This window comes from Bos javanicus, chromosome 9 (genome assembly GCF_032452875.1).
Source record: "Bos javanicus breed banteng chromosome 9, ARS-OSU_banteng_1.0, whole genome shotgun sequence".
In the NCBI taxonomy this organism is placed as follows: Eukaryota; Metazoa; Chordata; class Mammalia; order Artiodactyla; family Bovidae; genus Bos; species Bos javanicus.
Genome location: NC_083876.1, coordinates 15,416,635 through 15,434,348, shown reverse-complemented (window position 1 = coordinate 15,434,348; position 17,714 = coordinate 15,416,635). Strand labels below are relative to the sequence as shown.

The 17,714-nt window shown below is 35.6% G+C and overlaps 1 protein-coding gene across 12 annotated transcripts in view; it reads right to left on the bottom strand.

Annotated features, from left to right (window-relative positions):
- SENP6 (SUMO specific peptidase 6) overlaps positions 1–17,714 on the bottom strand; it is a 143,290-nt gene that overhangs the window by 18,383 nt on the left and 107,193 nt on the right. For all 12 annotated transcript variants that reach the window (XR_009738381.1, XM_061427243.1, XM_061427251.1 and 9 more), the window contains 3 exons: positions 13,775–13,897; positions 12,263–12,355; positions 4,007–4,437 (listed from right to left, as the gene is read on the bottom strand). Coding sequence is in view for 11 of the 12 variants with exons in the window: in XM_061427243.1 (XP_061283227.1) it covers positions 4,007–4,437; positions 12,263–12,355; positions 13,775–13,897 (647 nt within the window). In the remaining variant the exon portion in view is untranslated. The remainder of the gene's footprint in view (positions 1–4,006; positions 4,438–12,262; positions 12,356–13,774; positions 13,898–17,714) is intronic.

Below are 17,714 nucleotides of genomic sequence, written 5' to 3'. Positions count from 1 at the left end.
TTTTAAAAGCATGACTTCAAGGTATTTTAAACAGGATTTAACTTATTTAGTACAAGTTATTAAAAGAGCATTAAGAATACTAATATTATTAAGCAAGACAAGATGGGAAGATAGCAGGATAAAAGTGCTCCTGAAAAGATATATATTTAACATATATTAAGTTTAAATGTAGTGATCAAAAAAATACTATTTAAAATAATAAAGCCCTATGATTAATCCTTTTATTATGCAAAAAATAACCTTTACAATTTATCTTTTTAAAAATTTGTATTTTAATGTTTTGAAGCTAAAATACCTATATTTAAGTAAAATTTGTCTAAATCCTTAGGTAATTCAGAATTAGTAATTACAATCAAGTTGTTTTAGTAGCAAAATATTTGTAACTATACCCTTTACCCAGAAATTGTATCATATAAACATGAACTTTATACAAAAGAAAACACATGTGCATTGTAAAAAAAGAGAGAAAAGTATACAGTATAGTCAATGTCTTCAGTTATTTCGTTCAGTAAACAAATGCTCTAGTATAAATTGAGTGGCAGTAACTCAATCAGCTATTCTCACAACCAGTCCCAGTTCCTGAGGTTCTCACATAGTGAGATCATCTGAAGATCCCGAACCAAGTGTGATTCTAGAATTTAAACATATTTTTCATGTATTGATACCATACATCGCAAGATAACTATTTCAAATGGTGCCCAACTGAAAAAGCAGCAAATCAAAGTAATAACAACACACATTATTACTTTCCTACAACTGATCTTAAAAACTTAATCCCTGTGTTAATATACAATTCTATTTATTTGCTGTAGCATGTCAACCTACATTGAAGTCACTTGTGACTATATGTGTTCAGTGGTTAAATTATGTTTAAACTACCTAAAATGCTTCATTTAAATCCTGTCAACTATCAGACCAAACAGAAATAGATCAATAAGGTACAAATCATTATCACAAAAAATTTTTACAAGCTCTCCTCTTCTTAAATTTTGATGTCATAATTTTATATAGCATAGACTGCTTAAACCATCCTCTCTGAGGCTATTCAATGTTCTTTTGGGTGAGTGAGGCCTTGAAAACATCTGATGAAAAATGAGACTTCATTCCTTAAAAAAAATACAAACCCATTCTAGAGAACTGTGGGACAGTATCATCACTGGATTAAGAAAACATTAAAAAAGGATAGAAAAACACTAAAAAAAAAAAAACACAACAAAGCACAAACTATAATTTTCAAAGAAGAATAAACAGATACTGAAAGGGCAAACTAAAGGAATCACTGGGACATATACTCATATTTAACCAGTTACTTCTCAACTAGAACACTAACTTGTAGGAAAGGGCCACTAGGAATTTCTGGGGTTTGTGTACAAGAAGGAAGCCCTAAGGCTTTGTCTCATTGCTCTAAGTCATGCATTTTAATTCATTTTTTAACTTGAATTCATATTAAACTATATGAAATTATTCATCTAAAAGGAACTTTAAAAATGTTCTCTAGAGATATAATTCACATGCCATACAATTCACCCCCTTAAAGTGTACAATTAAGTGGGTTTTGGTATATTTACACATACTGTGTGCAACCATCACCAGAATCAATTTTAAAACATTTTCAAAATGTTTCAAATCTCAAAACAAACAAGCAAAAACAAACCTCTAAACCCTTTAGCTATCACTCCATTTTCCCCATATTCCTCTCCAATCCCCAAGCAGCCTTAAGCAACCATTAATCTACTCTTATAGGCTTTCTGTTTGAGAGATTTAATACAAATAGACTCACATTAATATGTGGTCTTCTGTGACTACTTCAACTTGACATGTTCTCAGTTTCATCCATGTTGTAACATGTATCACTACTTCATTTCTTTTTATGGCCTAATAATATTCCATTAAATAGATATATCATGTTTTCATTATCCATCTATCAGTTGATGAACATCTGGGTTGTTTCTACCTTTTGGCTGTTGTGAATAATGCTGCTGTAATTGTTCATGCCCAAGTCTTTGTGTGGACATATGTTTTTATTTCTCTCGGGTATTTATCTAAGAGTGGAACTGCTGGATCATATTATAACTTTATGTCTAACTTCTTAAGAAACTGTCAAACTGTCTTCCAAAGCAAGCTGTAGCATTTTACCTTCCTACATTAATAATATATGAAGTTTTCAATTTCCCCACATCCTCACCAACACCTATTGGCATCTGACTTTCCAATTCTAGCAACGCTCTATAAAAAGGCTTAAGCAGACATTAATCCACTCTATAGGCTTGTGGTTTTGATTTATTTTTCCCTCATGACTAATGATATCCAGCATCTTCTCATGTACTAATTGGCAGGACTTTGTTCAAAGGCAGTGAAAAACAGTGCACACTGCCTTGAAGGCTTAATCTTCAGAGTGCCCATCTAAGCAATGCTTTCAGTGTAGCAAAATGGTAGTTAATGTAGCTATTCAATGCCTTTTATTACTTTTTTCTTCAAGTATTAAAATACTAAAACTGAAAAAAATTACAGTGACTTGGGGACTACCTATTTTGCCTTTCTTCATTCCATTTCCTCCCTGATAAAATATATTAGAGTGTCAGCAATAAAAATAAGTACTGTTGACCCTTGAACAGCACAGGTTTGAACTGCACTGTCCACTTACACATGGATTTTTTTTTCGCCCAAGAAAGAGGTTAGTACAGTACTGTACAATCCGAGGCTGGCTGAATCCAGGGATGTGAGTCTGTGGATGTGGAACAGTGGTATGACACAAATGGCTGATGATAAAGTCAGAGGTGGATTTTGACTGTCAGAGGGTCAGCACCCCTAAATCCCATGCTGTTCAAGGGTCAACTGCATTTATCTGCTTGGTTTTGATGCACTTTTTTGCTTTATCTGCTAAATTCCCCCCTTTTGCCTCTTATCTTATACCCGCTAAAAGGCACAAAGACCAATATCCATAGGCCTAATATCAGCTTTATGCAGCTGAGCATGTCAAACAAAAAATATTTTTGTAAGAACGCAGCAACAGCTTTCTGATTTACTAAAATAACATACACTTGTAGAAGTACCCAAAATATGCTCAGCATTCACAACTTTTGATAGGTTCTTTCTGAGGTCACATAATTTCTTCTATGTCTTATACTGAGTTTTTTCCTCCAAAGGGAATGTATTAAATCTATTCACAGTTTATTAAGTTTGCTATCTTATATATATAGTATACTATAGTTCATGAAATGGACTATTTTACTTTGAGGTTGAAGTGGAAATTCTGCAGTTGACTTGACTTGATAAAAAATTTAAGTATCTGAAGAGAAACCTTAGATTTCTAGAATAAGTGCTAGTAATATGGACCTGATTCAAGGAAAGAAACAATTTATTAGAATTGAAGGCAAATAAAAAAGCAAAGGTTGGACCAGTGCCCTTCTTTCCACTGAAAACCATGAAAGAGAGTGAGGAACAGGAACTAACCTTTAATTTGAATGTCAACAACTATTTGGAGGAAAAAGCTTTAATTTTTTGCCTGTTGATCTCAATTTGCCCATCTGTAAATTGAGAAGATCAAACTAATTTGCCTTTTAGATCTAAGATTGTACAACTACTGTTTATGCTGAATAAGTAAATTTCCTACGAAATAAAAACAAGTCCAAGTTCCTACAAATGAAAAATGCAGACCTTGTACTATAATTTTAAAACTGTACTCTTTGTAAGGATGAGGGGAGGAGACTCACTATAAAGGGGGCACAAGAGAATTGTTTTGAGTAATGGCAAGGTTCTAAATCTCAATTGCTATAATGATTACATGACTATATACATTTATCAAAGGTCACTGAGCTATGTTTATGAGCAACTGTTACTGTAAATAAACATTAAATATATTTATACAATAAACATTAATGTTTATACAATTAATGTTTATACAATAAACCTGACTTTAAGAAAAAGTGCACCCTGAAATTTTAATCCTATTTCTAAAAAATCCAACTTATTCTGAATTCTTTTTTTGAAATATTTAGTAACATACCTGTATGGTGCATAGAACTTAAATATTCATTCTGTAGGCCATTCTCACTTTCAGTCCTATCAACAAATTTCTGGCATGTGGGTTCTCCTTTATTCGATTCTTCATTTTCACTTGCAGTATGATTTATTTTTTTCAGACTACATTTCACACTGCTTATGTTTCTCCGGTAACGAGGGTCACTTTCTTCCTGTTCATTATTTGAATCAATTACAGCTATGCAATGCTTTCTGTTTAGCATCTTCTTAATTACAGGCTTGGCAGCAGAGTTTTGTGAACATCTGTCAATTTCACTGGCTGAAGGAGAAGAAATACAACTGTCCTCTACAGGTGAGCTTTTTTGCGTGACTGTATTTTCATGGTAATGAGGATTAGGTTCATACTTTGGTTTTTCCAAACCAGGGAAACAAACAACGGCCAAAAACCAGTGTGCACTGTAAAAAACAAATGAGACTACTGAATATATTACTAGAAAAGTTTATTATATTTGGCAATAAATATTAAAATATTTTTTCTAAAGCTTCTATAAACAAATTTATTAAGAATGCCCAATTTTTTCAATTCTTTTTTTTTAATGTGAAAATAAAAACATTTTTATTCAAATCACAAATTTACTGTCTAATATAAAATAACATTAACATATGCATTTTTGGAAAATCCCACCCAAAAGTTTCTTTATCTGTTCCTTGTTGTCACTGTCACTAGATCCACAGAGCAGCCACAAGGTTCAGACTCATCCCTGGTGTCAGGATGGCATTTAATGTGCTGAGGGCCTCCCAGTGACTCAGATGGTTAATCTACTTGTTTGAAGACTCACTGATTCATTAACAGAGTATAATGTCTATTTTAAAATAACATAATTTTTGTCAGAATTACCTAGCCTGCATTCACTTCTGCAAACAATCCTTTGAACATTTTCTTGCTTTTGGAATGAAAAATTCGTTTTCCAGGCATTTAACAAAATGTAAATTACATCACTGCAATTCATCATTCCCATTTACCTTTCCTTTGTTTTACTTATGCCAAAGGTAAAAAACCAGCAACATTAAAATATCTTCAGAAGTCTAACTAATTAGACTTTATAAGTTTGAACATTTTCTAAATATTGTACATAATAGTTTTTTAAAGACTTTTCATCTGTGTTTTTCTCATTAATAAGGTGAGTGAGTGAATGAAAGTTGCTCAGTTGTGTCTGATTCTTTGCGACCGCATGGACTATACAGTCCATGGAATTATCCAAGCCAGAATACTGGAGTGGGTAGCCTTTCCCTTCTCCAAGGGATCTTCCCAACCCAGGGATCAAATCTAGGTCTCCTGCATTGCAGGTGGATTCTTTACTAGCTGAGACACCAGGGAAGCCCAAGAATACTGGAGTGGGTAGCCTATCCCTTCTCCAGGGGATCTTCCTGACCCAGGAATTGAACCAGAGTCACCTGCACTGCAGGCAGATTCTTTGCCAACGAATCTATCAGGGAAGCTTGGTTAATATTAACTAGATATTATTAAGTATTAATATTAGGTATTAACAGATACTAATAACACTTATTAGGCATTAATAATATAGATTTATTAATACTGAAAATAATATTCTTGTCTCATACTCTACTGAAATAAAATACACTAAATTGAAATAGTGTATCTAGTCTAATTATCAGTACAGAAGTATCAATAGAATTCCAGCTAGAGCTGAATTCAGGTATCATCATAGTTCCTGACAGTAGGATATAAGCTATGAATAAGAAGCTATACAGCTAAAAGTGGCTAATATTCATTAATCTAACTAATTTTATTAAGGGTATACTATTTGCTAGGCACAGTGTTATGTGAACGGGTCTTCCCTGGTGGCTTAGACAGTAAACAATCTGCCTGTAATGCAGGAGACCCAAGTTTGATCCCTGGGTTGGGAAGATTCCCTGGAGAAGGGAATGGCAACCCACTCCAATGAACAGGCTAAAGATGTCAGATAATTTATTAGCTAAGCACAATATCTGTCATAGGGTATGGAGTTCAGTAGATATCTGCTGTATGAAAAATGAATGTTGACCCAGACAAAAGTTATTGCATATTCTATTTATGCAAAATATTAAATTTCCCCAAGGTAATACTAAGAAGCACTGTATGTCTCTTCATTAGACACAATAAATAGAAAAGTTCACAGAGGCTGCCTTCATCCTCAGTACTGAAAATCCAGATGGAGAAATGCTTCCCTCCTCAACTATTAATCCTCAGGACCCTATGGACTTAGGTAAGGCCAGGCTGGGAGACGAGTGCACACCATCTTCCTCACTTCCTCAGCCCAAAGACACAGCTGACACTAAGTCACATCTCAACTTCAGAAAGGTTATAAAGTGAAAAAATGTGCTTTAAAAATTGATTAAACATGGTATAACACAGTGATTCTCAACCTACAGCTGAAACCGAAGTCTATCACAGTTATAAACATTTTTCAGCTATGATAATATGGATGAGCCATAGTTTTTCTGTTGTAATAACTTGGGGAAAAAATCTTCCTTCACCTAGCTGTAAAGAGAAAGCTGAATCGGATACATCTCACCTTACTTTCAACCTCTAAGAGCCAGAGTTTTGCTTTTATGATCCCTTTTAATGGCAGATACCTTGACCTTAAGCCATTAGTGGGAGGCATGGCTAAAACAGGCAATTTCACTTAGTTTAATTTGATGTTTGGATTAGGTCCAAACATCAAATTTCTGTTCCTTGTCCATTACTACAACAATTTTTAACAAATAGCTTATCAACTTTTAGCTTAAAGAAATTACCACCACCAGGAAAATTAAAATAGATGACGAATACAGGGCAGCCTATCTAGTTAGTTTTACCTCTTTATAAAAAAGCCCTCATGATCTGGAAGTTATTCTTCCATCTACGAACAGCACAGTTCTGCAGAACACAACTAATTCACTTGCTACCTTTCACCAAGACAACCAAGATGACACGAAGCACTAAACATAGCATCCATCCACATCAGTCACCACGACTAAGGATGTGCCTCTATTACTATATTATATATGCCTCAAATTATATTTTTATTTTAAATTTTTATAATTAATTTCTGACAAATGGCTTCCCATGTATACCCCTCCCTTTTACCAAGTGGGCAGCTCATTTGCTACTTGATATGACAAATTAATGTCAAGAAATCTAATTTTGAGGAAAATGAAGAAATTATAAAGATTAATTTTAAACTTAGTTTTAAATTTTATTGATACTATGATACTATGTTTAACTCAAATCATTTTGAAGAGGCTGGGCTTTACAGTCATAACCAATGTTTTAACCTAGTCTACTATCTTTGGCTGGGCTAATTAGAGATAATAATAGGTGTTATAATTAAAGCATGATTTTATTTTTTTATTTTTTAATTTTTTTTCTAATTTTATTTTATTTTTAAACTTTACATAATTGTATTAGTTTTGCCAAATATCAAAATGAATCCATCACAGGTATACATGTGTTCCCCATCCCGATGATGGGGAAAAGCATGATTTTAAATAAAAAGAATCTGACTATACTACATAGTAAATGTTTTTTATAGTGAGAAAGAGAGCACATTCAGAAGCTAGCTTGGCACAGACAGGCGTATTAGACATTAAAATCTTACAGAACACCAACCTCAAACAAAGTTACTCTGCAACCATGATAAAAATGAGACAAAGCAAGGTCATTTCATAATTTGTCTTAGCAGAGACAAATATAAGGTCACAATGCAACCCTTCAAAATACCAAATATCTTTTTGCTAAATGAGTGAATGCATGCCGCTGGAGCGGTTGTGAGGAGATACCCCATGTCCAAGGGCAAAGGAGAAGCCCCAGCAAGATGGTAGGTGAAATCGCCTTTACAATCAAACTCCATACCCACCAGAGATGCTCAAAGGGCTCAAATATACCTTGTGTACAACAGGACCCAGAGACCCCACAGAGACGGAGACAGAACTGTGTGTGAGTGTCTCCTGCGGAGGTATGGGTAAGCAGTGGCCTGTCACAGGGGCAGGGGGCACTGAGTGTAGCAGTGTGGGCATGGGACCTTTTGAAGGAGGACGCCATTATCATTGTTACCTCCACCAGAGTTTGGCTCCAGGTAAACAGCAGGGAGGGAACACAGCCCCACCCAGCAACAGAAAACGGACTACAGATTTACTGAGCATGGCCCTGCCCATCAGAACAAGACCCTGTTTCCCCTTAGTCAGTCTCTCCAATCAGGAAGCTTCTGTAACCTTCTCCAAAAGAGGGAAGACAGACTGAAAACCACAATCACAGAAAACTAACCAATCTAATCACATGGATGCTTTACAGTATGAGCCACCAGGGAAGCCTCACATGGACCACAGCTTTGTCTAACTCAATGAAACTATGAACCATGCCAAGTAGGGCCACCCAGGACAGATGGGTCATGGTGGAGAGTTTTGACAAAACATGGTCCACTGGAGAAGGGAATGGCAAACCACTTCAGTATTCTTGCCTTGAGAACCCCAGGAACAGTATGAAAAGGCAAAAAGATAGGACACTGAAAGATGAACTCCCCAAGTCTGTAGGTGCCCAATATGCTACCAGAGATAAATGGAGAAATAACTCCAGAAAGAATAAAGAGACACAGCCAAAACAAAAACAACATCCAGTAGTGGATGTGATTGGTGATGAAGTAAACACCGAAGCTGTAACGAGTAATACTGCATAAGAACCTGCAATGCTAGGTCCATGAATCAAGGCAAATTGGAAGTGGTCAAATAAGAGATGGCAAGATGAACATTGACACTTTAGGAATCAACAAACAAATCAGATGGACTGGATTGGGTGAATTTAACTCAGATGACCATGATATCCACTACTGTGGGCAAGAATCCTGAGAAGAAATGGAGTAGCCATCATAGTCAACAAAAGAGTCTGAAATGCAGTACTTGGATACAATCTCAAAAACGACAGAATGATCTCTGTTCATTACCAAGGCAAACCATTCAATATCACAGTAATCCAAGTCTATGCCCCGAACAGTAATGCTGAAGAAGTTGAAGTTGAATGGTTCTATGAAGACCTATAAGACCTTATAGAACTAATACCCAAAAAAGATGTCCTTTTCATTATGGGGAACTGGAATGCAAAAGTAAGAAGTCAAGAAATACCTGGAGTAACAGGCAAATTTGGCCTTGGAGTACAGAACGAAGCAGCAAAGTCTGATAAGAGTTTTGCCAAGAGAATGATCTGGTCATACCAAACACACTCTTCCAACAACACAACAGAAGACTCTACACATGGACATCACCAGATGGTCAATACCAAAATCAGACTGATTATATTCTTTGCAGCCAACGATGGAGAAGCTCTAAACAGTTAGCAGAAACAACACTGGGAGCTGACTGTGACTCAGATCATGAACTACTTACTGCCAAATTCAGACTTAAATTGAAGAAAGTGGGGAAGACCACTAGACCATTCAGGTATGACCTAAATCAAATCTCTTACAATTATACACTGGAAGAGACAAACAGATTCAAGGGATTAGATCTGATAGGCAGTGCGTGAAGACCTATGGATGGCAGTTCATGACATTGTACAGGTGACAGGGATCAAGACCATCCCCAAGGAAAAATGCAAAAAGGCAAAATGGTTGTCTGAGGAGGCCTTACAGATAGCTGTGAAAAAAAGAGAAGTGAAAGGCAATGGAGAAAAGGAAAGATATACCCATTTGAATGCAGAGTTCCAAAGAATAGCAAGGAGAGATAAGAAAGCCTTCCTCAGTGATCAATGCAAAAAAAGAGCAAAACAATAGAATGGAAAAGACGAGATTTCTTCAAGAAAATCAAGAGATACCAAGGCAACATTTTATGGAAAGATGGGCTCAATAAAGGACAGAAATGGTATGGACCTAACAGAAGCAGAAGATATTAAGAAAAGGTGGCAAGAATACACAGAAGAACTGTACAAAAAAGATATTCACAACCCAGATAATCACGATGGTGTGATCACTCACCTAGAGCCAGACATTCTGGAAGGCAAAGTCAAGTGTGCTTTGGGAATCATCATAATGAACAAAGCTAGTGGAGATGATGGAATTCCAGTTGAGCTATTACAAGTCTTAGAAGATGATGCTGTGAAAGTGCTGCACTCAATATGCCAGCACATTTGGAAAACTCAGCAGTGGCCACAGGACTGGAAAAGGTCAGTTTTTATTCCAATCCCAAAGAAAGGCAATGCCAAAGAATGCTCAAACTATAGCACAATTGCACTTATCTCACACGCTAGTAAAGAAATGCTGAAAATTCTCCAAGCTAAGCTTCAATGATACGTGAACTGTGAACTTCCAGATGTTCAAGCTAGATTTAGAAAAGGCAGAGGAACCAGAGATCAAATTGCCAACATCCGATGGATCATCAAAAAAGCAAGAGAGTTCCAGAAAAACATCTACTTCTGCTTTGTTGACTATACAAAGCCTTTAAATGTGTGGATCACAACAAACTGTGGAAAATTACCAGACCACCTGACCTGCCTCTTGAGAAATCTGTATGCAGATCAGAAAGCAACAGTTAGAACTGGACGTAACAGACTGGTTCCAAATAGGGAAATGAGTACGTCAAGACTGTATATTGTCAGCCTGCTTATTTTAACTTATATGCAGAGTACATCATGAGAAACACTGGGCTGGAGGAAGCTCAAGCTGGAATCAAGATTGCCAGGAGAAATATCAATAACCTCAGATATGCAGATGACACCTCCCTTATGGCAGAAAGTGAAGAGGAACTAAAAAGCCTCTTGATGAAAGTGAAAGAGGAGAGTGAAAAAGTTGGCTTAAAACTCAACACTCAGAAAACTAAGATCATGGCATCTGGTCCCATCACTTCATGGCAAATAGATGGGGAAACAATTAAAACAGTGTCAGACTTTATTTTTGGGGGCTCCAAAATCACTGCAGATGGTGACTGCAGCCATGAAATAAAAAGACGCTTGTTCTTTGGAAGAAAAGTTATGACCAACCTAGACAGCATATTCAAAAGCAGAGACATTACTTTGCCAACAAAGGTCCGTCTAGTCAAGGCTATGGTTTTTCCAGTAGTCATGTAAGGATGTGAGAGTTGGACTACAAAGAAGGCTGAGCACCAAAGAATTGATGCTTTTGAACTGTGGTGTTGGAGAAGACTCTTGAGAGTCCCTTGGCCTGCAAGGAGATCCAACCAGTCCATCCTAAAAGAGATCAGTCCTGAATATTCATTGGAAGGACTGATGCTCAATCTGAAACTCCAATACTTTGGCTACCTGATGCAAAGAGCTGACTCACTGCAAAAGACCTGATGTTGGGAAGATTGAAGGTGGGAGGAGAATGGGACGACAGAGGATGAGACGGTTGGTTGGCATCACTGACTCAATGGACATGAGATTGAGTAAACTCTGGGAGTTGGTGATCGACAGGAGGCCTGGTGTGCTTCAGTGCATGGGGTCGCAAAGAGTTGGACACGACTGGGCGACTGAACTGATCGACTGACTGAGTTCTTTATCCAAACAAACCACTGCTTCCTTAGACCTTCCCTCAAACCACCAAAAAAAAGACCAAATTCTGCTACTGCCTCTTTCAAACACATTTTTATTTAGAGCAGTTATGGTCGGCCATGGTATATGTTCTCCCTGAATGCAAGTACTAAACCCATGCTGCCCAATTACAAGAGTATTCCTGGAGGTCTTTGGCTGGAGGGCAGGACAGTTAGAAAATGAAATACAGAAACTCTCAAGTGCAAATTGTATAATAATACTAAGGTATACATCTATGCCTCTCTAGTCACTGGGTGAGAATAACATGAAATGTTTACCACCTCTTAGGAAATAGCTTCAGGTAGTAAACATGGTTTTCAGTGAGCAAATGACATAAATCCAGCCACCTTCTCTTCATTTTGGTTGAGTCGAAGTGTGTTTTATAAACTAAAAATCCAAATTCTTCTGTGTGACCTAATCACCATTCTGTACAAGGTAGTGTTTTCTATAGGATGTCTCCTAGACCACAAGTACCATTTTTAAAAGATGACATTATTCTACACTGATGAATCAAATGAAATTAGGAAGATTTCTTATTACTTGTAAAATTCCATATCTTACATGATTCACTGAAAAAGTATATTAATATCCATAAAATAAGAAGTATAAGTATCAACATATACAAAAAATTTCAGAAAGAAGTTTAAAACTGGATGAATTATTCACCTCATAAACATATTTTCTAAAAATTGCCATCACATTTACATAAAGAAAACTGTTACTCACGCTTCATTAAGGGGTACAAAAATAAAATCCTTCTCAAAAATATCTACATGCCGGGTCCATGTTTTTACTCTTCCATGTCGCTTCTGCTGTATTCTGTAAGACAAGAGGAGAACTATCAAGCTTCTGAAATGTTTCCAGTGTTGTCAGCCTATATGCAGCAATTTATACATTACAGTGATTAAGATGTCAACAGATCAAACAGCTGTATAAGAGGATTTAACAAGATGTGAAAAGAAAGCAAAATATCTGAGATGGAGCTGGGAAGATGTGAAACTGACCATCACTGAATCTGGAAGAAAGAGATTCTTTAATTCCTACTATTTCTTACTAGGGTGCTTATTGTTGCAGAACTGGTTTTAGCAAAAATATTGAGTGTGTATCAGACTGTGACCTATAAGAACTAAGGTGAAGAGAGCAGGGAAAGTGAGCACTGTTTTACAGTAGGTAAAACAGGACAAATTATCAGGACTGGTCAAAACCAACCACTACCATCAACTCTGGGCTTCCGATAGCTCCGCTGGTAAAGAATTCACCTGCAATGCAGGAGACCTGGGTTTGATCCCTGGATTGGGAAGATCCCCTGGACAAGGGAAAGACTACCCACTCCAGTATTCTGGCCTGGAGAATTCCATGGAGTGTATAGTCCATGGGGTTGCAAAGAGTAGGACACTACTGAGTGACTTTCACTTTCTTTCTTTCACCATAAACTCTAAGATACAAAATTAGATATCACTGAAACAGTGGAAAATTTATTTATATTGTACACAACAGCCATTGATTCAAGACATTTAATAGCACTGATAACAACAACGGACTCTCGTGTGTATCTTGTAACCAATTACCAACAAGTATTAGAGCTGGATGCACTCGCTATATGGAAAGGCATTATAAATAACTCAGGGCTCATATGTAGAATACTGTTTCCTTGTCTGAGAATTATTATCCAAAGAACTTATTAATATTACAGATTCACAGGTTCCACTGTTAAAGATACTACAGATGGAACATGTAGGGTAAAACAGAGCAATTGGTATTTAATAACTTTCAAGATTTAATAAGATTCAAGTAATTTTCCTTTTTTAAACTTTCAGATATATTTGGAAAATATTGATCGACATATTAGACCTAAAACCTTTACGAATCCCAGGTATTCTTTGGGTTTTAAATATTATAAGCTATATAAATTTTGCTAATTGAGACTAGAAGGAAAAAAAGTTGCTTTAATATAAATAAGTGATGTTTTTCCTAAGTTAAACTTAAGTGACTTACTGTGCTATGCTAAGTCACTTCAGTCATGTACGACTCTGTGCGACCCCATAGACGGCAGCCCACCAGGCTCCCCCGTCCCTGGGATTCTCCAGGCAAGAACACTGGAGTGGGTTGCCATTTTCTTCTCCAATGCATGAAAGTGAAAAGTGAAAGTGAAGTCGCTCAGTCGTGTCCGACTCTTAGCGACCCCATGGACTGCAGCTTACCAATATCTATTAAATATTTTCAAAAAGCTTGACTTACGATAGATTAGTTGTTTCATGAATATTTCTCCTCTCCCTTTGATTAAGGCGTTTATAGAAAAAAGAACTGAATATATGAATTCGGTCAGCTTCTTCTTTCTTCAATTTTTCAAGCACCAAATACCTGTTTTATACGAAGCAATCCCAAACAGAATGAATTTAAGTTTGTGTACTAAAAACAGAGTGATCAAATACCTATTCACCACCAATCTCCATTCCTTTAAACTGAAAGACTTTATAAACAAAATTTCACATTCTAGACAATGATTACTATCAGATTATTTCTAAGTAATAAAACATGATATTTAAGAGTAAAACTAGAACTTGAAAGATCTAATCTTTTTAAACAAGGGCACATTTATGAACATTCACATAAACTTTATCAAAGCCAACAGAAATGCTAGAAATGCTCATCAATCAATGAATGGAAAATGTGGTATACCCATACAATGGAAAATTACACAGCAATAAAAAGAAATGAAGTTGATGCATGTAGTTTGATAAAAAGAACCTTGAAAATGTTATGCTAAGTGAAAGAAGCTAGCCACAGAAAAGCACATATTGTATGATTCCATGTATATGAAATGTTCAGAATATGCAAATCCATAGACATAGTGAGGAGACTGGTGGTTGCCAGAGCTGCGAGTAAGGTTCGAGGGAAATGGGGAGTCACTCCTAATGGGTACTGAATTCTGTGAGGGATGAAAATGTTCTAGTATTAATTATGGTGATGGCTTCAAAATTGAACACACTAAAAACCACTGGAATTATACAGTTGAAATGTGTGATCTGTATGGTATATGCACTATATCTTAATAAAGCTATCTTTATGTATTATTTTGTTTTAAACACTTTAAATAAACCATAGATGACCTAGCCATAGACTACTTTTTATAAAAACAGAAATGAAACAGAAAGAACCTGTACAGTGGTGAGGTTGTAACAATGACTAGTCTTTAAAGTGATCTTATATCAGTTCTAATTTTTCCTTGCTTTAGTTGTTTTTTTCCTGAAGGTAGGTCTATATTAAAACAAATAGATATGGTCCTTTAAATTACAAAGATAAATTATGATACATTAAATTGAATTGTTTACATCTTAAACTCCCTCAAAGGAGCTATGCAAAGTCAAGCTTAAGGCCACATTCATCTTATTAAAATGAGGCTCATATGAAAACCTTGTGAAATCTTGCACAGAAACAGGAAGTACCCACAGGGCACACCTTTGAGGCCTGTCACTTTAATCAAAATATTCAATAATTCTAAAGCTCAAAAAGGACATAACTTACAGATTTCTTGCTTTAGGGCAACTCAGTGTGCCCCCACAAAGGATATAAGACAGTGAATCAGCTCATGACACAGTTTAAATCAACTGCTGAATTCTACATCTTATATTCAAAACAGAGCATGTAGTGAATTAGACTTGAACTTACAGACTGTAACCATAATGGGTGAACCATGCTGCTTTACCAAAAAAAATGACAATGGCTCTTTTGTAAACTGAACTGAATGAACAATGGGATTTGGTGACTTAAGAAAACAGACTATACTTCATATATAAACAGACCCATGCTTTATTTTTGTAAATGTACGAAATTAAAGATGAAAGGATTTTCATACAGAAAACTTAAGAAAGATCTACAGACGTATTAGAAATAAGTTTTATCAAGATGGCTGGCTATAAGATCAGAAAATATTTTTACTGAAATACTCAAAAATATGAGTATCAGTCATGTCCAAATTGCATAAATTTAGTGGCGGGCTCCTCAAGCTTGGCACCACTGACATTTTAAGCCAGATAATTCTTTGTTGCTGGGATTGTCCTGTGCAGTGTAGTGTGTTTAGCATTCTCTCTGGCCTCTACCCACTAGATGCTATTAGATTGTATCCTTTCCTTTTGTGAGAACCAAAAATGTCCACAGACATTGTCAAACAACCCCTGGGGCCAAAGCTGCCTCCAGTTGAGATTAACTGATTCAGTGCGATCACAATCAAAATCTCAAAAGAATTTTAAAAACTGTATTTGATAGGCTGATACTAAAATTTATCTGAAAGAATTAAAAAGGTCAAGCATATGCAAAACATTTGTGAAGAATATTGCCTTTTTAGATAACAAGAATAAAGAAATAGTAATCATGGCAGTGTGGTACTGATGCAGGGACAGGTACACGGCCAATGGAGCAGACTACAGAGTCCTGAAAACAAATCTGTGCCACTGTTATCTTAGTATATGACAGAGGCAGGATTTCACATTGGTAGGGAGAGAATGAACTGTTTCACAAATAATACCAGGGCAATTATGTGTCCACACTGAAAAACATGAAATTAAGTCTCTATCTGATACCATGCATAAAAACAAATCCTATAGGAATTAAGGACATAAAAGTGAAAAAACAAAACTTCAAAAAGCCTTTTAAAGTAACTAGTTCTGTCTCTCTAATCTGATATACATCCTTAAGTATTAACATTTCTGTGACTATATATAGTTCTGGGTTTTTCATGTACATGTATGAGAATTATTAATTTTAACTTGAATAGCTGTTTCTTATTCTGGAATTAAAGGGAAATCCAAGTTTATCACACACACACACACAAAAACAGGAATTTCTTTCACTTTGAAATTTTTCTTTCCATGTATAAATCATTTAAATATTGAAAGTCATGCACCTGTTATAAGGTGGACAATCTAATAATTATGAAATTTATATTACAGGATGAAGTTAAAATATCTTTCCCTCTGTATTTTATTAACATTCTCTAGATACAATGCCCTTCTACCTCTTATAAGTATGGCAAACTGTTTAAAGGTTTGCTTCTAACTTGTAGAGTTAGAAATGGAAAAGAATGAGCAGCTCTGGTGGCAACTGAATTACTTATTTCAATAGTGAAATTTGAAAAAGTTTCCTCTTTGTAACTCACTTCTAAAAATCATGAGACAAATATAAACCCAGATTTTTTAAAAATCATGCATTTTGTTAGATTATTTGGAATAGTAATTTGCATGAGAAAAGGCAGAACTTGTAGATAATGTAAGTTCATTGTAAAAAATTTGCTTTAAAGTTTAACTATATGCTGTCAAGAGGCCTACTGAAAATAATTTCAAAAAAATAACTATAAAATCTCTACTCTAAAAAGTATAGATTAGTATGAAATACAATAAACTAAAATGTAAACAAAATATAGGAACTTATTTTGTAGATACATCTATATGCTTTCAGAAAGAATTTTTTTAAACATAAAGACTTAAATAGGTTAAAAGTAAAAGGATGAAGAAACATACATCATGCAAACATGAACCAAAAAAAAGCTGGAGTTGCTATATTAATTTTGAACAAAGTAGGATTAAAAACAAGGAGATTATCAAGAATAAAAAGGAATATTATATAATGAAAAGGGGCTTGATTCTCCAAGAAGACATTAACATGCATGTACCTAACAGAAGAGCTTCGCAATACATTAAGGAGAAAGAGACAAGTCAGTAATAATGGCTGGAGATCAATGACTTTCTCAGGAGCTGAGAGAACAAGCAGGTATAAAATCACTAAGGACAAAGATGACATGAATGGTGCTGTCAAACTTGACCTAGCTGACATTCATACAACACTTTATCCAATAATGGCAGCACTGTCCTACACAATTGCTTAAGATTTTGCAGCTGCTTGGTTTCTTAAGGTAGTATACATAAAGACATAACGTCTCTTGAAAAATTATGGAAAAAATGCACAACAGTTTACAATCTTAACCATTTTTAAGTGTACAATTCAATAATGTTAAGTATATTCATACTGTGTGAAACAGATCTCCAAAACTTTATTTTGCAAAACGAAAACTCTATATCCATTAAACAATAACTCCATTTTCCCTTGCTCTGCAGCCCTGGGTCATCAGTTCTTTGCTTTTCTATGAATTTGACTACTTCAGTTCCTCATGTAAGTGGATTCA